Source organism: Coregonus lavaretus, assembly GCF_964263955.1.
Source record: "Coregonus lavaretus genome assembly, chromosome: 14".
Taxonomy (NCBI): Eukaryota; Metazoa; Chordata; class Actinopteri; order Salmoniformes; family Salmonidae; genus Coregonus; species Coregonus lavaretus.
In genome coordinates this window covers 7091638-7113153 of record NC_140001.1, presented here as the reverse complement: position 1 = coordinate 7113153, position 21516 = coordinate 7091638, and the positions used below count along the sequence as shown (strand labels likewise).

Below are 21516 nucleotides of genomic sequence, written 5' to 3'. Positions count from 1 at the left end.
GCCTTCCATTTTTTAAGACGTTTATTTTCATTGTTAAAGCGGCCACTAGAGTATCTGGACAATATAATGGATATTATGTGGTAATGCTACTGCTGTTTTAATGTTCGTTTAATGAAATGTAAATCGTTTTTCAACATGACCATGGACCTAACTTTTCTGGGGACAGGGTCGGCATACCCTTCCCCCCATCGTGGCGCTTCTGCACTGGTACTCAGAACAGAAGGGGAGTGCTGGCTATTTGACTGCGGAGAAGGGACGCAAACTCAACTGATGAAGAGTCAATTGAAGGCTAGTGAGTCGTTGCTAGCTAGTTAGCATTAGCAATGTCAAACGTGTTGTTCTGGCGATATAATTAACGGTTTATTCTATGTTCGCCATTTTGTTTTCACTATAAACAAACACACGATTAGCTACTTTCCCCACCCTCTTTGCTATCACGTCATTTGTTAGCATTTTTAGCTAGGTAATGTTACTTGCCCACCCTCTTTGCCAGCACGTCATTGATGAAAGGTTACAAACTTTACAGCCTGTAACCTTTGACCGATGACAGTGGTCTCTGCCTTTTGAAAAATGTCTGAATAAAAAAAAAAAAACACTGCCTTTATGTTTTTCTTACAGGCAGAATCACCAAAGTGTTTATCTCTCACCTGCATGGTGATCACCTCTTTGGTCTACCAGGGCTGCTGTGCACTGTGAGCCTAAACCTCAACCCCTGTCCCACCCAGCCTCCAACATGTGTGGATATCTATGGTCCCCAGGGTCTCAGGCAGTTCCTGAGGGTGGCATTAGAGCTCACCAGCTCCCAGCTTCTCTTTCCCTATTCAGTACATGAGCTAGAGCCCACCACTGACCAGTGTCCTCCAGAGGGTCAGCTAAGCCCTGATGTCACAGCAGATTCTGGGCGTCTCCATCCCCAAGAACGCCCTGGCCGAACAATCCCCCTGGATGTCAACAGTGACTGCTATGTTATACTGGAGGAGAAGCGTTTTGTTGTGAAGGCGTTCCGTTTGTTCCATCGGGTACCCTCCTTCGGGTTCTCCGTTCAAGAACATGATTGGCCAGGGCGTTTGAAGACAGAACTACTGAAGGATCTTGGTAATCACAATATATACCTGGCATAATGATCTATATGTTTATCTCTGGTATTTATCTAGGCAAGCCATTGTTATGTCATCAACATGAAGGCCAAAAAGCTATCATTTGACATACTGAATTGAGGTTACTCAATTGTAAAATAACTTACATATCTAACTTTGGTTGTTGCAGGTGAGAATAATTCGATGACATCTAAAAATAAAATAAAATCTTGCACACTGCTCTTGCCAGTGTGTGAAGGCTGAGAGGCAGATAAAACAATGTAAACTTAATAAACTAAAGTGATACTGGCAATAGCAGTGTGCAAGTTTTTATTTTAAGGTCATTCAATTTTGAAATAAATGAAAAACCTTTTGTCTTTCCCTCAGGCTTGAAGCCTGGACCACTCTATGGGCGACTGAAAGCTGGCGAGTCGGTGACGTTGGAAAATGGACAAGTGGTGAAGCCCAGTGAGGTGCTGGAGGAAGCCATTCCGGGGAGAAAAGTTTGTGTTTTAGGGGATTGCAGCTCGTTATTGGGGGAGGGGCCCCTGAGGGCCTGTCACAGAGCTGACATCCTGGTGCATGAGGCCACCCTGTCAGATGAGCATCGGGAGAAGGCAGTGGACCATGGGCACAGCACACCTAGTATGGCAGCTGCAGTGGCACAGGCCTGTTCCGCACGCATGCTGGTGCTCTACCATTTCAGTCAGAGGTATAAGCCGGCTGGCCAGCACAAAGAGGGTGATGAGGACAATGTCTTGGAGCTCAGGAGACAAGCTGAGGAGGCTTTGCAGGGCACAGGCATAGAGGTGTCCCTGGCGGAGGACTTTCTCACGATACCCATACCCCTCATAAGGCTTCACTGAGGCCTTACACATGGTTGTGATGTTAAATACTGTAAACAAAAGCCAGAGGGAGCTGGTTGTGAATCAAGCAATGAATGAAAGACTTGGAAATATTTTGTAAGTTGTCTGAATAAAATAAATTATTGACTCTCTTTCTCCTAATTTTACTCAGTGATAGGGTTCTTCAACCCTTCTGAAGAATAAAACAACTTAATGTTCATACCATCAATAATTTTTTAATGAAAATATGTCAATCATTATTTGAATATGTTGGTAACCCCTTGTATAAAAGTAAGTAAGCATTTCACTGTAATGTCTGCACCGGTTGTATTCGGTGCATGTGGCCAATAAAATATTATTATATTTTATTTGATAATGTCCTCTAAGCCGGTGTTTGTTGGCCCGATACGAACAACACCCGTGCCAATATATCTCGGGCATTATCGTTTAAAAGTAGGACACGTGACATTCCGGCAACTTTGAGAAAAATAACTATATCGGAGTTTTGTCTTGAGATGGCTATGCATATAATGAGGCTTGTAGCATAGGATCCCTCACCATTGAATACAGGCATGTGACGTCATCAACCCTCATCGAATATTTAAAAAAATGATTACAATAATGAGATAATCCACCAATCCAAAGAAAGGATAGGCGGGAGCTAGACAGCCCGCGGTACCGCTTTGTGGACAACGACTCCCATTGTTAGGGCGGAGAGACATGTATCTTGTCAGAATATCCATAATCTTTGGAAGCGTTGATACAAAGCCGTGATTTGTTATCCAACGTTTATTTTGACATTCAAATGATTTCCCTATGTTATTTTAAATGATCAAATAAACATTTTGGATAAACAAAGAGGTACGGTCGATCAGCACAGTTCCAGCGCAAATGCAAGAACGGAATATCCCGGCCGTGTATGCAGGGTATGTATGTGGATGAGGGACGGGGTGGCTACGTCGCTTAGTAGTGAAACTCGCGAGTAAGCCAGCGAAATAGCCTAATCGTTGGCTTCGACCTGCTTTTGATTGATATCAGACGAAATGACCGTGGATAGTTAGCTAGCTAGTGTTATCAACACCATATTATAAACACTCGGACTGAGAATGGCTGCTCATTTATGTTGTTGACATGTTTCTTCGTTTTGAGAAGCTAGCTCGTTAACGTTAGCTAACTGGTTGTCCTGCTATGCAGCTGGCTAGCAATAGCCTCAGTTCCCGACCACTATATATTTTTTTGTTTAAAACAGTGCACTTTATTATTGTGCATTGGGTTAACTAGCTACTTTAGTTACCTTAGCTAGCTACAGTTACACGAATTTTGCATACAGTAGCTACTCTGTAGCTGCCTAGCTAGCCAGTTTATATAAATATTTAGCTAGTACCGAACGGTAGCTACTGTTAGCTATTTTGTTATTACTCAGGTCACTGTTGTGCAACGTAGTTAGCCAACTATGCCATCGGTCAAGAAACCTTTTAGCTAACTACGTTGCACATGCAGTACTGTAGCATCGTGTTAAGTCAATAATTTAGTGCATGATGTTTAGGATGAACGTCATAATAAGATGTGCTTATCATGACACGATGGGATGTAGGTAGCTAGCTAATAAACATATTGTTTATATAACATATTGTTGAGATATTGGTAAAGGCCATAAAGTGTCATAATAACCATTCTTCCCTTCTGTCCTCTTTCAGAACCCTCAATCCTTTCCCTTGAAGCAGTGTGTCAATCATTTAATTTTGTACTGGGATGCCTTGGTGGACTTCAACTTGGAAAATTGGACTGGAGGGGACACCCTCTCATAGCTTAATCTTTCTGATGTGTTGCGCCATACAGTAAGAAACAACAACATTTATAGTTGGGACAAAGTATTTATTCCCTATAGAACGATACGGAGCAGCATACACTAGTGGTTCTCAGGATGTCTATCACCAACACCCCTTCGAGTAATGATGCTTGCCTGAGCATTGTACACAGCTTGATGTGTCATAGGCAAGGGGGAGAGAGCGAGACCTTTGCCAAGCGAGCAATAGAAAGTCTGGTGAAGAAGCTAAAGGAGAAGAAGGATGAACTGGACTCCCTCATCACAGCCATCACTACCAATGGAGCTCACCCCAGCAAGTGTGTCACCATTGGGCGGACTCTGGATGGCCGTCTGCAGGTAGGGACTACACCAATGTCTGGGGTGAAGTTTTCCCAAGGTACATATCTTGGGTCAGCTTCCCCTCCCCCAATTATAACCTTACCCATTAGTGGGAAAATGCAAAACTGACCCAAGGTCAGCGTCTAGGGGCAACTTCACCTTACACCACTGTCTGGGGATCTGCTACAAGTAGCCAGATGTAAAAAGGGTTAGATAGCGTTATAAGTGAGGATCATGCCAAGATGAGTATATAGATAGATAGATAGATATATATGTATATGTGTATCTATCTAATCTATATGCGAGAGAAAAAAAACATGGGGGATTGGAAGTGATGCAGACAATTACATTGATGGAAGTTACAATCAATCTGCAATATTAAAGCTGCTCTACCCCCTAAAAAAATATATAGATAGATATATATATAGATATAGAGATAGATAGATATATATAGATATAGATATATATATATATATATATATATATATATATATATATATATATATATATATATATATATATATATATATATAAATAAAAAAGGTTGAGTATAAGGACATGAGACCTATTAGCACCTCTGGGTGAAGAAGAACGTTTTCATTGAGTTCAATCAACCGGCTTAATCCTGTAATATCTTTCATCCCTGTCCCTCTCAGGTGGCAGGGCGGAAAGGGTTTCCCCACGTCATCTACACTCGGTTGTGGAGATGGCCCGATCTGCATAAAAATGAACTGAAGCATGTGAAATATTGCCAGTTTGCCTTTGACCTGAAGTGTGACAGCGTTTGTGTGAACCCCTACCACTACGACCGGGTGGTGTCTCCAGGTATTGGTGAGTGTACTGATGTCCCTGGCATTTGTTTGTGTTGATCTCCTGTGACTGATATCTTTAGCTCATCATCGTTTCCATTTTATTTCACAGACCTATCAAGTTTACAACTCACAAGCTCAGGTAAGTGACCTCCATTTTGATGGTTATATACCTTATGACGGCATTATTTTTTGCCAATAGCTAGATTTCCATCCAATTGGGGACAGATTTTACATTCTAAAATCTGCATAAAAACACTATGCGTATTTTCCCACCAGAGATGTTTCTAGAAAATTGACTTGTTGCAGATGAAAGGCAGTGTGTGATGACGTAGTGCACATTAAAACACCTTTTGCGGTAATATTACCACGTACCAACTAGAAAATACAAGTTCAATTGTTTGTTTTAGCGCATTTTCAACTCTACTGATGGGTTTTCTCACAAACAATGTGTTCAATAGCGAGTGTGCCCACTGGTATTCGCACGTATAGCCTACATGATGAAATTATTATGGACAAAAGAGCAAGATTATTTTTATATGTCAAACGGCAGCCAAGCATCGATGAACATGTCACCAGAATAAGACCCTCAATATTTATTGGAAAAGGAGCATCAAGCTCATCACCTTGCCCTTTCACCACCCTGTGAAGTTCATCATCATTTAGTTAATCTGTTGCCTAATAAACTGCATGTTTTCCTGAGTCGTAGTTGGAGGACCACATAACATGTCATCATGTATTTACTTCGATGTGATGGTTATTATATCAATATTTGCGCATCAAAATGTTTCCACCAACATATTCTCGCATAATTCATTTTGCCGACATGAAAAGATACCACCTTGTCTAGTGTATTTTGTTTGGTCGACATTTGGAAAGTTTAGCGAAACGTTTTCTGTTTCCATCAGGCCTGTCATTCTTTTTATTTTTTTTACCCGACATGCACTTTACTGGCATAAACAGATTGGATGGAAGCCTGGTTGTCTGTTCTGTTTCTTGTTGACCTGTATCTTGACTCTGTGCTGCTCTCAGCTCCCAGCCTGGGACTGATGGTAAAAGATGAGTATGACTTTGACGGCCAGCCCCCACTGCCCACCATGGACGGGGGTCATTCCCTCCAGACCATTCAGCACCCTCCCTCTAGCCGAGGTGGGCCCCCCTCAGAGCCCTTCGGCACCCCTGGCCTGCTGCCCCCCTCTGACGCCAGCACCGCCTCCAGCTCCGCCTTCCCCAGCATCTCTGTCGGATCAGGAAGTGAGTTCCAACTCCACCACCCTATCCACTCCATCTTCCCAAGTTTTATGGCTCTTGGTATCCTCCTCACCCAAATCAGTAGAGGTCTTGAGTCATTCGTAGCGGTAATAATCCTGGAAAGTTGTTTATCTAGGTTTGGGATGTTTGTTTAGCTACAGCCTAACTACACAGGTAAGTTTGTGGCTTACAGACAGAAACCTTGGAGGACAAATCCCCTAAATTGCATGCAAGAATCACCTCACAGTAATATCAAACTCGTCCTGGAATGTAATGACTTAGGAAATGGAACCTGTTTTGTTGGTGGTCACTTACTCTTTTCCCTCTCGTTCGCTATTATTAACACGCCCACTTTCCCCACCCTCTCTGAAATGCATCACAGCTCATTTACTGGGTGTATGGACAGTGTCGAAGTGTGGGTTCTCCCTACAATTCTCATCTGTAGGCATCTACCTGTGCCCTTACAGATGCCACCTCCACCTGGGCTAGAAATAGCAGCTTCACGCCCAACATGCCTCACCATCAGAATGGGCACCTGCAACACCACCCACCCATGCCTCCTCCAGGACATTACTGTGAGTCCATGCCACTATCAGGATGAGTAGAACATGAATTTAATTCTTAGAACACATAATTCCCGCAACTTACCGATGTGGCCAGGGTTGAAGGAATTCCGTTCACGATTGATCATTGTTGCATTTATGTTACCCTCACAGGGCCCGTGCACAACGACCTTGGCTTCCAGCCCCCCATATCCAACCATCCAGGTAAGTGAAGCGTGATGCCTGTTTTTACCTGACAAGGTGTTCAGAGGGCTGTGTTGGTCTGGAGAGGAGAGAAGACTGAGTTTGGGCTGTGGGTCTGTTGCAGCTCCCGACTACTGGTGCTCCATAGCCTACTTTGAGATGGACGTGCAGGTGGGAGAGACCTTCAAGGTGCCCTCCACTGGCCCCGTCGTGACAGTGGACGGCTATGTGGACCCGTCGGGCGGAGACCGCTTCTGCCTAGGCCAGCTGAGCAACGTGCACCGGACCGAGGCCATCGAAAGAGCCAGGTACACCAGCCTCCTGACCGCTGTTCCTAACCACAACTGTGTTGTGCTTCTGGCTCTGAATGGAGGTCAATTCATGACATTGCCTTTGGCAGAGTATTTGGTCATGCCACTGATAACTGCTCTTCTTCTGACTTCCCAAGGCTCCACATCGGTAAGGGGATCCAGCTGGAGGGCAAAGGTGAAGGGGACGTGTGGGTGCGTTGCCTCAGCGACCATGCTGTGTTCGTGCAGAGCTACTACCTGGACCGGGAAGCCGGCCGCGCCCCCGGCGACGCCGTGCACAAGATCTACCCCAGCGCCTACATCAAGGCAGGTCCCAGCGCCTACGTTTCCTCAGCATCACCAATGTGTTGATTGTTTTGTTATCCGCCCCCTGGTGTCCAAGCTTTGGACTGCATGCACTAGGTAGTAAATGGATTGGTTTTGTTCCCCTCCCTCCCAGGTGTTTGACCTGCGTCAGTGCCACAGGCAGATGCAGCAGCAGGCAGCGACGGCCCAGGCTGCAGCCGCGGCCCAGGCAGCCGCCGTGGCCGGGAACATCCCTGGACCGGGCTCCGTGGGAGGCATCGCTCCCGCCATTAGTAAGCAGCACAACACTTCTCTCCTTTTGAGCAACACTATAATACTCCCACAGACGCCACACTCGGCTCCTATTGACTTTCACACAACTTCACACCGGTGATGTAACCCTCAGAACAACACATTACTAATTACACCCCTCGCACGCCACTTTTCTAATAGCCCGTTCCAAAATCATTTACCAATCGTCCCATCCAATTGTAGCATCGGTCAGTCATTGACGATGCATAGGAATCTGTTCTGGAGCTCTTCATTAGTGTGGATGTGTGATGTCGTTGAGCCCGAGTTGGGTTCCATTACATTGAAACCTCACCTCCTCTCTCCTACCCAGGCCTTTCGGCAGCCGCCGGCATCGGAGTGGATGACCTGAGGAGACTGTGCATCCTGCGCATGAGCTTTGTCAAGGGCTGGGGTCCCGACTACCCCCGGCAGAGCATCAAGGAGACCCCCTGCTGGATCGAGATCCACCTACACCGCGCCCTCCAGCTACTGGACGAGGTGCTGCACACCATGCCCATCGGTGACCCCCAACCCCTGGACTGAACCACCAGCCGGACCCCTCCCCTCCCCTCCACTGTGACGCTTCAGTATGACAGACCTTAGAATGAGGACGGACAGAAAAGACACCCCGTTTTACCGCTTCAAGGAAGCAAAGACTTGTTTCTCTTTGCTGTCATAGTGTCAAGTGTGTCCAGATCATGACATGGAGGCTCTGATGAAGGAAGGGGGCCACTCATCAATCGCCCTGGTGACCTCCGATTGGTCACTTTTACCAGTGATCCCATCTGGTTAACCTCGTATGGTTATCCAGAAAATAGTACTACTATGGTAAACTATACTCAGTTTCTTGCTCTACGTGAGAAGAGCAGGTAATGGTCTCTGCCACTTCGTGTACAGACAGAAACAAGCATTGAAGGCAATTTCCAGCAATACCATAATACATTTTTGGGGTGTTTATTTTAATGTGTATTTTCTGAAAGCAATTATTTTGGCCCTTAATTTGTTTTTCTTCCTTATCCCCTTGGCTATTGTATTGTCCTGAACTATGGGCGATAACGGTGGATATATTGACTATATTTCAGACCAGAGAGGCAGGTCACTAAGACACCTTCAATTACATTCACATTTGCCCTTTCACTATATAGGGGATGACACACTTTTGTAGGGTATCTTATTTCTAAGTTGAATTAATTTCCCCCTTATCTCATGTACATAAATGAATTGTAGTTTGTTTTAAATGCACGTGAATGTTTGCATAAATGGTGAGAAGTGATGGCAACACATCTTCCCCACAACGGCACAGGTTTTTGTGATACCTTGATCTGAGGACAGGACAGCCTCGAAAAGGAGAAATCAAGTGTGACATAGACCCCATCACAGCGTCTGGCTTTGATCAAGATCACAAGTCATCTGTCATCATCCGGGTGATGCTTCCCTTTTCTGTTGTGGTTCTGCACTAACTGGGTTCATGGTGTTCGTGTGCTGTGAACAAAAACCCCTCATCTTGTTTCTTTCACCTCCCATGATCCCTCTCACACTGCATGTCACTTTCCTACCATTTCTGGTTTTGCCTGATGAGGCTAAGTATTTTATATTTCTGCACACACAAAATCAATTTGTTATAGCTATGATACTGAACTGCCATTTTCTTTCATGTTTAGTTGCATCGTCTCCTAATAACAGGTAATACACATTTGGTCATTGATTTAGTTAAAATCAGATGCTGCAGAAATGTTGCTGCAAAGCTTGCAGTATCCCTAGAGAAGAAAGTGATTTAGGATAGACTTTTGTTGTTACTGATGTTTCTCGGCTTCACTGTTTGAGAAGTTATTCAGGAGAATAATTAGCAGATCATTATTAAGGCAACCTTCATGTCAGATGATGGGTTACTGTCTTAGAAGTTTGTTGTGATACATTGTCTTGTTGCTTTTCCCCCCCCTAAATGTTTCACTTTGCTTTTGGGACTGAAGTGTGCTCAAGCTGTGAGTATCATGTTTTATGGAATTAATTTTGGACACATACTTTAGGTACATGCAACTGCTCGGATATCAACAACCTTAATTGATTTTGGAACGGTGATAGTTGTTGAATTGATTTTGTCGATGCCCAATATCTTAAGTTGCATTCTTAGGCCAATACACATGTTTGTATGAGTTGCAGTTTTACCATAGGATCCTGGAGAAACAAGCTAAATGAGTTGCTGGTAATTGGACAAATGGTAATTACATATTTCTTTTGTGAAACTATTAAAAATGGCCTGATACTTTATATTTGGATCTTTGTCTGATTATGACCCACTGAATAATACACATTAGCAGGTACCCAGCCCGGTTCCTGAGGAGAAGATGGCGATGGATTGGCCACACCCTCTGAAACATCACCAGACGAGCGCTTTCCTAGAACCCGAAACACCTGGAGGCTGACATTAACAGATCCTGCGTGGGGTAGAATGAGATCGACAAGACAGCCCAAAACAGTGAGATGGAGAGTTGTCGATGGCCTATGCCAGGGATTCAAATAGCTTTGATTATTTGAATCAGCTGTATAGTGCTAGGGCAAAAAACAAAACATGCACCCGGGGGAGCCCAGGACCGAGTTTGCGATACCCTGGCCTATGCTACCTGGGAAGCAACTGGCCCAAGTAAGCGCCTTGTCAGTTGCCACGCAGGCTTTTGTGCATCTAAAAACAAAGCAACAGCGGTGTCCCATCCACTCCTTATTGGTGTATTTACTACTCACAGCAGATCCAACAATGCTGCCACCTCTTCTAGTTCCAAACTGGTGTGTATAGCTGTGTAAATGCCCCCACAGACCGCTCCCTGAAGATGTGGTCCTAGCGCCAGGGAGGTTCCATGCACCAGGGCGGTAGCTGTCACGTTTGACCTATTTCCCGGCAGGCGAGGTCAAACAGACCTCCAGAGACTGCAGCAGGCAGATCAGCTCCAGGTCCCGGTGGATGCGGTGCTAGGGAAGTACTCTCCTCTGTGCAGTACAACACACCCGGTGCCTGTTGTCTAGCTCCTGGTCTAAAATCTAGACCACAAATATCAAACTCATTCCATGGAGGTTTTCACTCCTCCATTGATGAATTAAGGTCACTAATTAGTAAGGAACTACACAGCAGATTCAAATAATAAAAGCTTGATAAGTTGGTTATTTGAATCAGCTGTGTGGGGGGGGGGGGGGCAGGACTGAGTTTGGATAACCCAGGTCTAAACTCAGGCCCTACTAACAGTATGAGAGGTAGAAAACCACATTTTGTGGAACTTCAGAAATGTAACCATTTACTCAGATTAGTTATGAATATTCAGCAACTGTTAAATGTACCTCGTAAAAAAATAAAAAATAATGTCAAAACATGAGACAGAAGGGCTTTAAATGAAACCGTCTTTATTAAGGAACTTTAATATCAGAAAAATAAAACTCTTAATTCTCTTAACAGCAAATATATAATATCAGTGCTTTGGCCACAACTTAAAAAGGGCCATTTATCATAAAATATAGTTTGCTTTAAACTTTACTCAATTTGTTTAATTTATATGCCATTAGTCTTCCCTACATATACATAAAAGTGTAGTAAAATTAGCACTTTCTTTAACTGTTGGTACAGCATATAAGATACATGTATTCCATTAATTTGGTGGCAAACAGACAGACGCAGCTCATGTTTGATCCATTGCCTTTTACAATTGCAGTGTACAATGCGGTACATTACGAAAACATGCGTATGTGCACTTTCCCTCCACTACAAGATGGCAGCTAATCGTTTTTCAATACTGGTGAACTATACTACAAGCAAATATCACTGACAATCTGCAGTACACCGCAACTCACCCTTCCAGTTCTGCACATACTAGAGAAAAAAATAAAACGTATTTGTAAACATTTTAATATGTAACTTCAAGTGAAATAAAAATAAATATCTGTATATTTACCTGTCATTAACAATATTCCATACATAGAATGTAAAGATTGGTCTTGAGAGGTTTAGGACCAATGTATTCCCCAGAAGTTAGATAGAATTCAACACTGAGCTGCATACCTCTATGGCTGCATTTACACAGGCAGACCAATTATTGGTCTTTAGACCAATCAGATTAGATCTTTGTCAATAATTGGGCAAAATATCAGAATCCGTCTGCCTGTGTAATGCAGCCTATAGCGGACGGGAAAAGGGGTGAGAGGATGACAGCGGGGGGAATACTAGGTCTCATCTGTCAGCAGGGGAGAGAAGAGATGGGGTCTGTGCTTGGGCACATGATAAAACTCAAACGTGAGAGAAGGCAGCTCATATGAAGAGGTGGTACCACAGAGTCAGAGGAGGCCGTTAGTCCAATAACGCATTAGGGTAGGTGTAGGCTAGTTAAGTTAAATGTGGCCGATTGCGCCACGCACATGTCGGACTCCACATGTGGGTCAAAAAATACTGGATAATATGGCTGGAATGTCAGGAGCCCAACCACCTACATCTGAGCATGAGTTGACCACACCCCAACGGAAGACCAGGTCACTCCCCGAATGCATCGAAGACTTGTCCTTTGTCAGTCTGACCTCCTGAAGCATAAAGGTTTGGGTTGAGTAATAGTGTTCAATAAAATACATGCTTTCTAAAAAGGCCACAGGCTTTTCTTTTGTAGAGTTCTATGGTAACACTGTGTGCCCACAAAAACAGTTGTATGTTTAGATTACTTAAATGGAATTAGGCACGAGTTACTGTAAACAGATAATGTTTTTAAGTTGCAATGGAAAGCATGGCAGTACTGAAGTAGCACATCTTGGTACTTCCTGTCTGTAAGCTCAGCTAATAACAGACAATAAGTATTTTCTCATATAAAATCAATATAACAGAAAAATAAAAGGCTTAAAACCAGGAGAGAAATAAAATGTTACAACCAACTTAAACCTTGATTCAAAGACAGTTGAACATTAGATTTAAAATAAAAATACAATAACAAAAGGTAGGAAGAGTTTTAACATGTCAAAATAAAAATCATTTTAGGGAATCCCAATGCTACTTAGCAGGTCTGACCCCATCGGTTCCCTGACCGGGAGGACAATACAAGGCCCGCACCCCACCCACTCTGTCCCCCCCAACCCACCCTGTCAGGGCTCAGGGCAGGCTCAGCCGTATGGCCTGGGTGACTGGTGCCTGACACACTGGGCAGATGGCCTCGGGGCTCTGGCAGATGCGGTTGGCGCATTCTATGCAGAAGAGGTTGTGTCCGCAGGGCACCAGGGCTGCGATGATCTCACTCTCCAGGCAGCGGATGCATCCCTGGCGTCCTCGGCACGAGTCTGGCGGAGAGCTGGAGCTGTCACTGGAGGATGAGAAGGTGGGGCCGTAGACTGGGAACTTTTGAGACTCTGAGGCACTGAGGGAGACCCTCTGAACCCGCTGGGCCATGGGGTGTTCCAAGGCCTCTTGGAAGGCAGGGGAGAGGCGAGGCGTGCCAGGCTGGCTGTCTCGGACAGGGGCCTGACGGCCACCCAACAGCTGGACGCCCTGTTCCAAGTGGCTCCACACCACCTGTGGCTGCGGTGCAGGAGCAGCTGTACTGATGGCCAGAGGGTCAAACCCAGGAGAGCCCAGTGCTGCCAGCTCCTCAGAGGCAAAAGGGAGCAGAGTCTCCTCAAACCAGAAGCTGGCCCCACCATTGTTGTTGTTACGATTGGAGTTGAAGGGGCTGGTGGGGCTGAAGTCGGCCATGCGGTTCCCCCCTCCACCGTAGTAGGAGTCAGTGGAGCCACTGCCCAGAGAGCTGGAGCTGTCGTTGCGGTAGTTGGCGGTCATACGCACGCCACTGTGCTGGGCACCGGTAGGTGCGGCCGCGTTCGACTGCAGCCACGCCCCACAGCCGCCCGCCTCGAAGCTGACGTCGGTGCCGTTATAGTGGAAGTCGCTCTCGTCTCCTGGAATCTCCACACAGTTGCCCGTACGCATGGCGATATGGGCCTCCATCTCCTCTCGCGCTCGGTCCACATTCTCAGGCATGCCCGTCACCTCAAACACGGGCTCTTTGTCTCGGCTCGGTGTGACAATGTAAGTGTGCGTCTGCTGTTGGATGCGCTTGATGGTCGACCCCTTCGGCCCGACCACCAGTCCCACCACGCGGTAGGGTACACGCACCTGGATGGTGGTCTGGCCAGGTAGGGAAGGTGCAGCAGGCAGCCCTGGCCCTGCTGCAGCCATCGGACCTGCCTTGTTCCGGGAGGCTCGGATGAGGGAGAAGTGCTCAGCTGCTGAGAGGATCTCCCTCTTGGCCATGACCACATCCTCCTTCTGTCCTGTCACCACGAACACCGGCTGCTCCCCTCGCACTGGGGTCTTGATGTAGGTGTTGGTCTTTGCTCTCAATGCCTTGATCTTGCAACCTAACGAAAAAAAAAAAAAAAAAAAAAAAATTTAGAAGGGAGAATCTCAGACATTAATCTATATCCTTTTAATGAATTACAGTTACAATCTTGATTTCTTACTATTGTGAAATCTGAGATGATGCTAATAATTAATAACTAGATGTCTCGCTGTAGATGGTATAAGTTGGACTTTACACTATCTTGTCATTTACGATTTCCTCAAGGTTTTAACAACAGTCAACCATCCCCCACATACAGAGAAATAGTAATAGCGTCTTTTTGTAAGCCTATGAGGAAAATGAATGGCGTTTTCGAACCCGAGGTAGCGAACTAATTTCCGGGTTTTAGGACTACAAGATGGCGAGCTCTATAACAGATGCAGACATGAAAACAATTTGCCAAACATGTTCTATGGCAGTCCAGTCGATACAAAAAGTTATGAGGGTCAAAAGTATTCTCCATCGGTGAAAAGACAGTTTGATAGATGGCTAGCAAACTAAAATCACGGTATATTACACCGATTTTCTAGCGATAGCTTGCTAGCTGATGTGGCATGGTGATCAACAAAGGCGAAGCTATCATAATTAGCATGCCATGAAACAAGCTAAACGCAACTAGCTAGGTAGCTAACTACTAGTAACTAACTAACTTGCAATCCAAATGTGCATCAATCACATGGCTAGAGAGAGAGATAGCTAGAATCAATATAACGGTATTTACTTTGCCAGTTTACCAACTTTGAAATGTGGATTTGAAGGGTGACCTAGTTATAGTAACTAGTTAGATAGCGGATGCTAACTACATTAGTTAGCCAGCTGGTTGTTTCCAAATTACATTTTACAATGTCAATTACTAAATTGGCAGCATACATAAAATATAATTCTAGCCAAATCAAGCTAGTATCCAACATACACGTCTGGCTAATTAAAACATAATAATACTAGTTAGCTAGGTAACTAGAGTAGCTAACTTACTCACCCTGTCTACCGACAATCTCGGCAACATGTTCTGAGCTGGGCACCGAGACACACTCTGTTGTGTTCACACTCTTCCTCCGCATGAGCAGCGATGTCTCAACTTCATAGCCAGGCTCTCCGTACACTGATGGCAAAATCATCATTCCCGTAGCCTGTTGTAGTGTGCCGTGATCAAGCTCATTGTACAGCAAGAGTGTCTCGGGCGTATCCATTCCAGGTGGCATAACAGAGCCTAGTCCCAAGACTTGGGCCTGCACAAGCAGCGTGTTGTTGAAACCATTCTCCTCCAACACGTCTTCGTTGGCTCTTTCCTCGTCCTCTTCTGTCGGGTGGTGGTGCTGTATAGGCTGCAGGTCCAGCACCGCACCAAGCACATTGAAATGAGAGACCGGGCGTGGATGCAAGAGGCTCTCGGGTTGTTCCGTCTGTCTGTAGTGGTTTTCGAGGCTTATGTCAGCGAATGCATGCACAACTAGTGGCGGGATCTCCGGCTCAGTTTCCTCCGTTTCCAACAAAGATGTGCTACTTGGCATTGTGAAATTCTTCCAACGACGTTATTTAACTAAATTGATACCACACGTTGTAATAGTTAGAAGACACTGTGGTCTGTAACTATGAATTTATGAAAAAGTTATTACTAAAAGTAGCGCCCGCGCCAGTTTTACTTTGTTGTGTTTTGTCTTCTTTTCTTCAACCACCCCTCTCTCCAACAGCAGCGGTTCCGGGAATTCTCGCGAGTTTATCGATCTTCTTCTTGTAAATTGTAGCTTTCCGGCAGACTGGATGATATTGTGCTGCCACCCGCAGTTTGGAAGAATGCACCAAGTCAAATAGATTTTCCATCAACACAAATTCTATGCTTTTCTTACCCTTTTTTGGAAATCAAATCAGATCATTAAAATATTGCATTGGATATGGCTGAGGGAAAACGTTTTTTTGTCTCTTCCTCATAATTATGCACAGATCATGGATCATCAGCATTTCCTTACATAGCAACTCATGAAATGCCATTGCTTGGAATACTTTGTTATTCAACATTTAATTTGTCTTATCTATAAATTATTTCTGCTCTATCATATCACATGGGCTGGAAGCAAGAGTATTCTGCTGTAGTTTACAACAATTATAGTTTCTGAGGTGGAAGTTGGGAGAGTTATATTTGGGAGTTGTGGTGAGGGAGGCCCCGCTCTCTCCTCTCCCAGATGTTTAGTTCATTTTATTCCGATCTCCTCTGCATTATTGTAGCCATCTGCTGCAGCCTGTCAACTATGCCTCTGCCTATCCCTGTTCTCTCCTCTCCGCACAGGCTACACAAACGCCTCACACCGCGTGGCTGCTGCCTCTCTAACCTGGTGGTCCCTGCACGCACGACCCACGTGGAGTTCCAGGTCTCAGGCAGCCTCTGGTACTGCCGTTCTGCTGCCAACAAGGCAGACTTCATCCCAACCTATGCTACCCTCCAGTCCCTCGACTTCTTGGCGCTGACGGAAACATGGATTACCACTGAAAACACTGCTACTCCTGCTGCTCTCTCCTCGTCTGACCATGTGTTCTCGCATACCCCAAGAGCATCTGGTCAGCGGGGTGGTGGCACAGGAATCCTCATCTCTCCCAAGTGGACATTCTCAATTTTTCCCCTGACCCATCTGTCTATCTCCTCATTTGAATTCCATGCTGTCACAGTCACTAGCCCATTTAAGCTTAATATCCTTGTCATCTATCGCCCTCCAGGTTCCCTTGGAGAGTTCATCAATGAGCTTGACGCCTTGATAAGTTCCTTTCCTGAGGATGGCTCACCCCTCACAGTTCTGGGGGATTTCAACCTCCCTACGTCTACATTTGACTCATTTCTCTCTGCCTCCTTCTTTCCACTCCTCTCCTCTTTTGACCTCACCCTCTCACCGTCCCCCCCTACTCACAAGGCAGGCAATACGCTTGACCTCATCTTTACTAGATGCTGTTCTTCTACTAATCTCACTGCAACTCCCCTCCAAGTCTCCGACCACTACTTTGTATCCTTTTCTCTCTCCCTCTCCTCCAACACTACTCACTCTGCCCCTACACAGATGGTAATGCGCCGTCGCAACCTTCGCTCTCTCTCTCCCGCTACTCTCTCCTCTTCCATCCTATCATCTCTTCCCTCTGCTCAATCCTTCTCCCTCCAATCTCCTGATTCTGCCTCCTCAACCCTCCTCTCCTCCCTTTCTGCATCCTTTGACTCTCTATGTCCCCTATCCTCCCGGCCGGCTCGGTCCTCCCCTCCAGCTCCGTGGCTTGATGACTCATTGCGAGCTCACAGAACAGAGCTCCGGGCAGCTGAGCGGAAATGGAAGAAAACTAGACTCCCTGCAGACCTGGCATCTTTTCACTCCCTCCTCTCTACATTTTCTTCATCTGTTTCTGCTGCTAAGGCCACTTTCTACCACTCTAAATTCCAAGCATCCGCCTCTAACCCTAGGAAGCTCTTTGCCACATTCTCCTCCCTGCTGAATCCCCCCCCCCCCCCCCCTCCTCCCTCTCTGTGGATGACTTCGTCAACCATTTTGAAAAGAAGGTTGACGACATCCGATCCTCGTTTGTTAAGTCAAATGACACTGCTGGTCCTGCTCACACTGCCCTACCCTATGCTTTGACTTCTTTCTCCCCTCTCTCTCCAGATAAAATCTTGCGACTTGTGACGGCAGGCCGCCCAAAAACATGCCCGCTTGACCCTATCCCCTCCTCTCTTCTCCAGACCATCTCCGGTGACCTTCTCCCTTACCTCACCTCGCTGATCAACTCATCCTTGACCTCTGGCTATGTCCCTTCCGTCTTCAAGAGAGCGAGAGTTGCACCCCTTCTCAAAAAACCAACACTCGATCCCTCCGATGTCAACAACTACAGACCAGTGTCCCTTCTTTCTTTTCTCTCCAAAACTATTGAGCGTGCCGTCTTTCGCCAACTCTCTTGCTATCTCTCTCAGAATGACCTTCTTGATCCAAACCAGTCAGGTTTCAAGACTGGTCATTCAACTGAGACTGCTCTTCTCTGTGTCACAGAGGCTCTCCGCACTGCTAAAGCTAACTCTCTCTCCTCTGCTCTTGTCCTTCTAGACCTGTCTGCTGCCTTTGATACTGTGAACCATCAGATCCTCCTCTCCACCCTCTCCGAGCTGGGCATCTCCGGCGCGGCTCACTCTTGGATTGCGTCCTACCTGACCGGTCGCTCCTACCAAGTGGCGTGGCGAGAAGCTGTCTCCGCACCACGTGCTCTCACCACTGGTGTCCCCCAGGGCTCAGTTCTAGGCCCTCTCCTATTCTCGCTATACACCAAGTCACTTGGCTCTGTCATATCCTCACATGGCCTCTCCTATCATTGCTACGCTGACGACACACAACTAATCTTCTCCTTTCCCCCTTCTGATAACCAGGTGGCGAATCGCATCTCTGCATGTCTGGCAGACATATCAGTATGGATGACGGATCACCACCTCAAGCTGAACCTCGGCAAGACGGAGCTGCTCTTCCTCCCGGGGAAGGACTGCCCGTTCCATGATCTCGCCATCACGGTTGACAACTCCGTTGTGTCCTCCTCCCAGAGTGCGAAGAGCCTTGGCGTGACCCTGGACAACACCCTGTCGTTCTCCGCTAACATCAAGGCGGTGACCTGATCCTGTAGGTTCATGCTCTACAACATTCGGAGAGTACGACCCTGCCTTACACAGGAAGCGGCACAGGTCCTAATCCAGGCACTTGTCATCTCCCGTTTGGACTACTGCAACTCGCTGTTGGCCGGGCTCCCTGCCTGTGCCATTAAACCCCTACAACTCATCCAGAATGCCGCAGCCCGTCTGGTGTTCAACCTTCCCAAGTTCTCTCACGTCACCCCGCTCCTCCGCACACTCCACTGGCTTCCAGTTGAAGCTCGCATCTGCTACAAGACCATGGTGCTTGCCTACGGAGCTGTGAGGGGAACGGCACCTCCGTACCTTCAGGCTCTGATCAGTCCCTACACCCAAACGAGGGCACTGCGTTCATCCACCTCTGGCCTGCTGGCTCCCCTACCTCTGCGGAAGCATAGTTCCCGCTCAGCCCAATCAAAACTGTTCGCTGCTCTGGCACCCCAATGGTGGAACAAGCTCCCTCACGACGCCAGGACAGCGGAGTCACTCACCACCTTCCCGAGACATTTGAAACCCCACCTCTTTAAGGAATACCTGGGATAGGATAAAGTAATCCTTCTACCCCCCCCTTCTACCCCCCCTTTATTCCAACCCCCCCCCCCCCCCCCAAAAGAAAAAAAAAGAAATTTTTTTTAAAAAAATTTAAAAAAAAATTGTAAAGGGGTTATCCCACTGGCTATAAGGTGAATGCACCTATTTGTAAGTCGCTCTGGATATTAAATAAGAGCGTCTGCTAAATGACGTAAATGTAAATGTCAATGGGAGCATCACAGTGCTCAGTCATCAGATGCAACTGCATGACACGTGTTAAACCGCTAGATGGCAACATTGTTCTAAATAAAGGGGTCCTTCCGTCTGATATTGCCTTCAGCTTCAAATGAGCTGTCAAACAATTATCATCGTAATAACGGATCTATTACAAAAGTTCATGTTTTGCTTTTTTGCATTTTATGTTCCTTAACAACGGTGCGATAATTAACAGCCTTTAGAATCATTGTAAAGTTCTAGTTCCATAATCCTTCTATTATTCAATGGGTGTAATGTGACTCCAAAATTGCGTAGCAAGTGTCTAAGCAACGACGCACAATAACATTGTAGCTCCGAAAAGAAAGAATATCTATTGCTCTATTAGGATTTTTTACTAACTCCAAATTACTGAGGGAAACGACAAACTAGGTCTACGAGGATTTTAGTTGACATTCACCGAGTTGTTTTGTCCCAGCTTCATTCACCGAGTTGGCCGCGTCATTGCTGGTGAAAATGTATGGGCGCGCTCCAAGAGTTACCTACCTCACTGTTGGCAGCACCACGTCCAAAATTGGGCCAGGATCATACGAGGTCATTGAATACAAAACAAAAAAATCAGGTAGGGTTGTTGATGTTTTCAAAAGGAAGTTTTAACAGCATTTTAGGAACAAGCTCTCAAATTGTTATAATTTGTCAGTTTTTAAAATTAGTTATTATGACTGTTGCTTATCTGAAAACCATGTAGGGCAGGCCTATGGCTAAAATACTGTATGTACAGTGAGCTCCATAATTCACTGGACAGTGACCATTCTTTTGTTATTTTGGTTCTGTACTCTAGCACTTTGAGTTTGAAAGGATACAATGACAATGAGGGTGAAGTGCAGACTGTCAGCTTTAATTTGAGGGTATTTTCATACATATCGGATGAACCGTTTACGAATTATAGAAGCTTTTGTACATGGTCCCCCCCATTTTCGGGCATCAAAAATCATTGGACAGTTTAACATAATGTAGAATAAAGTAATCATTGTTAATATTTGGTCGCATATCCTTTGCATGCAATGACTGCTTGAAGTCTGCGATGCATCGCCATCACCAGACGCTGGGTATCTTCCCTGGTGATGCTCTGCCAGGCCTGTACTACAGCCATCTTCAGTTCCTGCTTGTTTCGGGGACTTATTGCCTTAAGTCTCCTCTTCAGCATGTAAAATGCATGTTCAATTGGATTCAGATCTGGTGATTGACTCGGCCAGTCAAGGTTTTTCCACTTTTTGGCCATCAAAAACCCCTTTGTTGCTCTAGCAGTATGTTTAGGGTCATTGTCTTGTTGCGTGATTAAGTGCCGTCCAATGAGTTTGGAGGCATTTGGTTTTATCTGAGCAGATAAAATATTTCTGTAGACTTCAGAATTCATTGTTCTACTTCTGTCTGCAGTCACATCATCGATGAAGACAAGTGAGCCTGTTCCACTGGCAGCCATACAGGCCCAAGCCATAACACCCCCTCCACCATGTTTCATGGATGAGGTGGTATGCTTTGGATCATGGGCATTTCTTTTTTTTCTCCACACTTTTGTCTTTCCATCACTCTGGTACATGTTAATCTTTGTCTCATCTGTCCACAATTTTTTTTCTCCAGAACTCTTGGGGTTCTTTTAGGTGCTTTTTAGCAAACTGTAATCTTGCCTTTCTGTTCTTCAGGCTTATCAGTGGTTTGCATCTTGTAGTGTACCCTCTGTAGTCCTGCTGGTGTAGTCTTCTGCGTATGGTAGACTTTGACACATCTACACCTGCATCCAGGAGAGTGTTTTTGATCTGTTGGGCTGTTATCAGGGGTTTTTTCTTCACCATAGAGAGTATTCTCCGGTCATCCACTACAGTGGTCTTCCTCTGTCTACCGGGTCTTTTGACATAATTGAGTTCACCGGTTGTTTTTTTCTTGTTAATGATGAACAAAACTGTTGACTTGGGCATGGCCAGGGTTTTTGCAATGTTCCTGAATGATTGATTTTCATTTC

The 21516-nt window shown here is 45.6% G+C and overlaps 4 protein-coding genes across 4 annotated transcripts in view; 3 read left to right on the top strand and 1 right to left on the bottom strand.

The window, feature by feature from the left end:
• Positions 1–7: 7 nt before the first annotated feature.
• Positions 8–2073, top strand: elac1 (elaC ribonuclease Z 1). The gene is made up of 3 exons (XM_084176450.1): positions 8–292; positions 619–1095; positions 1464–2073. Exons 1-3 carry the CDS (start codon positions 112–114, stop codon positions 1940–1942), a joined length of 1137 nt encoding a protein of 378 aa, XP_084032576.1. The 5' UTR covers positions 8–111; the 3' UTR covers positions 1943–2073.
• Positions 2074–2628: 555 nt separating this feature from the next.
• smad4b (SMAD family member 4b) lies at positions 2629–10028 on the top strand. Its single transcript, XM_084177021.1, has 11 exons — positions 2629–2847; positions 3619–4085; positions 4724–4898; positions 4989–5018; positions 5909–6130; positions 6595–6702; positions 6844–6894; positions 6998–7181; positions 7322–7490; positions 7624–7762; positions 8092–10028. Exons 2-11 carry the CDS (start codon positions 3846–3848, stop codon positions 8301–8303), a joined length of 1530 nt encoding a protein of 509 aa, XP_084033147.1. The 5' UTR covers positions 2629–2847; positions 3619–3845; the 3' UTR covers positions 8304–10028.
• Positions 10029–11130: 1102 nt separating this feature from the next.
• Positions 11131–15817, bottom strand: mex3c (mex-3 RNA binding family member C). The gene is made up of 3 exons (XM_084177020.1): positions 15093–15817; positions 12860–14132; positions 11131–12314 (listed from the first exon to the last, which is right to left on the bottom strand). The coding sequence occupies exons 1-2, from the start codon at positions 15622–15624 to the stop codon at positions 12871–12873; spliced, it is 1794 nt and encodes a 597-aa protein (XP_084033146.1). The 5' UTR covers positions 15625–15817; the 3' UTR covers positions 11131–12314; positions 12860–12870.
• Positions 15818–20012: 4195 nt separating this feature from the next.
• stpg2 (sperm-tail PG-rich repeat containing 2) overlaps positions 20013–21516 on the top strand; it is a gene marked incomplete at both ends in the record, with an annotated part of 57459 nt that continues 55955 nt past the window's right edge. Inside the window, one exon of the mRNA XM_084177520.1 lies at positions 20013–20118. Within this exon, the coding sequence (XP_084033646.1) occupies positions 20013–20118 (106 nt within the window). The remainder of the gene's footprint in view (positions 20119–21516) is intronic.

Excerpts from the sequence above, each read along its gene's own strand:
- elac1 (XM_084176450.1), top strand. The coding sequence starts at position 112 with ATGAAATGTAAATCGTTTTTCAACATGACCATGGACCTAACTTTTCTG. Across the intron at positions 293-618 it reads GAAGAGTCAATTGAAGGCTA|GCAGAATCACCAAAGTGTTT; the intron begins GTGAGTCGTTGC and ends TTTTTCTTACAG. Across the intron at positions 1,096-1,463 it reads AGAACTACTGAAGGATCTTG|GCTTGAAGCCTGGACCACTC; the intron begins GTAATCACAATA and ends TCTTTCCCTCAG.
- smad4b (XM_084177021.1), top strand. The coding sequence starts at position 3,846 with ATGTCTATCACCAACACCCCTTCGAGTAATGATGCTTGCCTGAGCATT. Across the intron at positions 7,491-7,623 it reads ACCCCAGCGCCTACATCAAG|GTGTTTGACCTGCGTCAGTG; the intron begins GCAGGTCCCAGC and ends CCTCCCTCCCAG. Across the intron at positions 7,763-8,091 it reads AGGCATCGCTCCCGCCATTA|GCCTTTCGGCAGCCGCCGGC; the intron begins GTAAGCAGCACA and ends TCTCCTACCCAG.
- mex3c (XM_084177020.1), bottom strand. The coding sequence starts at position 15,624 with ATGCCAAGTAGCACATCTTTGTTGGAAACGGAGGAAACTGAGCCGGAG. Across the intron at positions 14,133-15,092 it reads CGAGATTGTCGGTAGACAGG|GTTGCAAGATCAAGGCATTG; the intron begins GTGAGTAAGTTA and ends TTTTTTCGTTAG.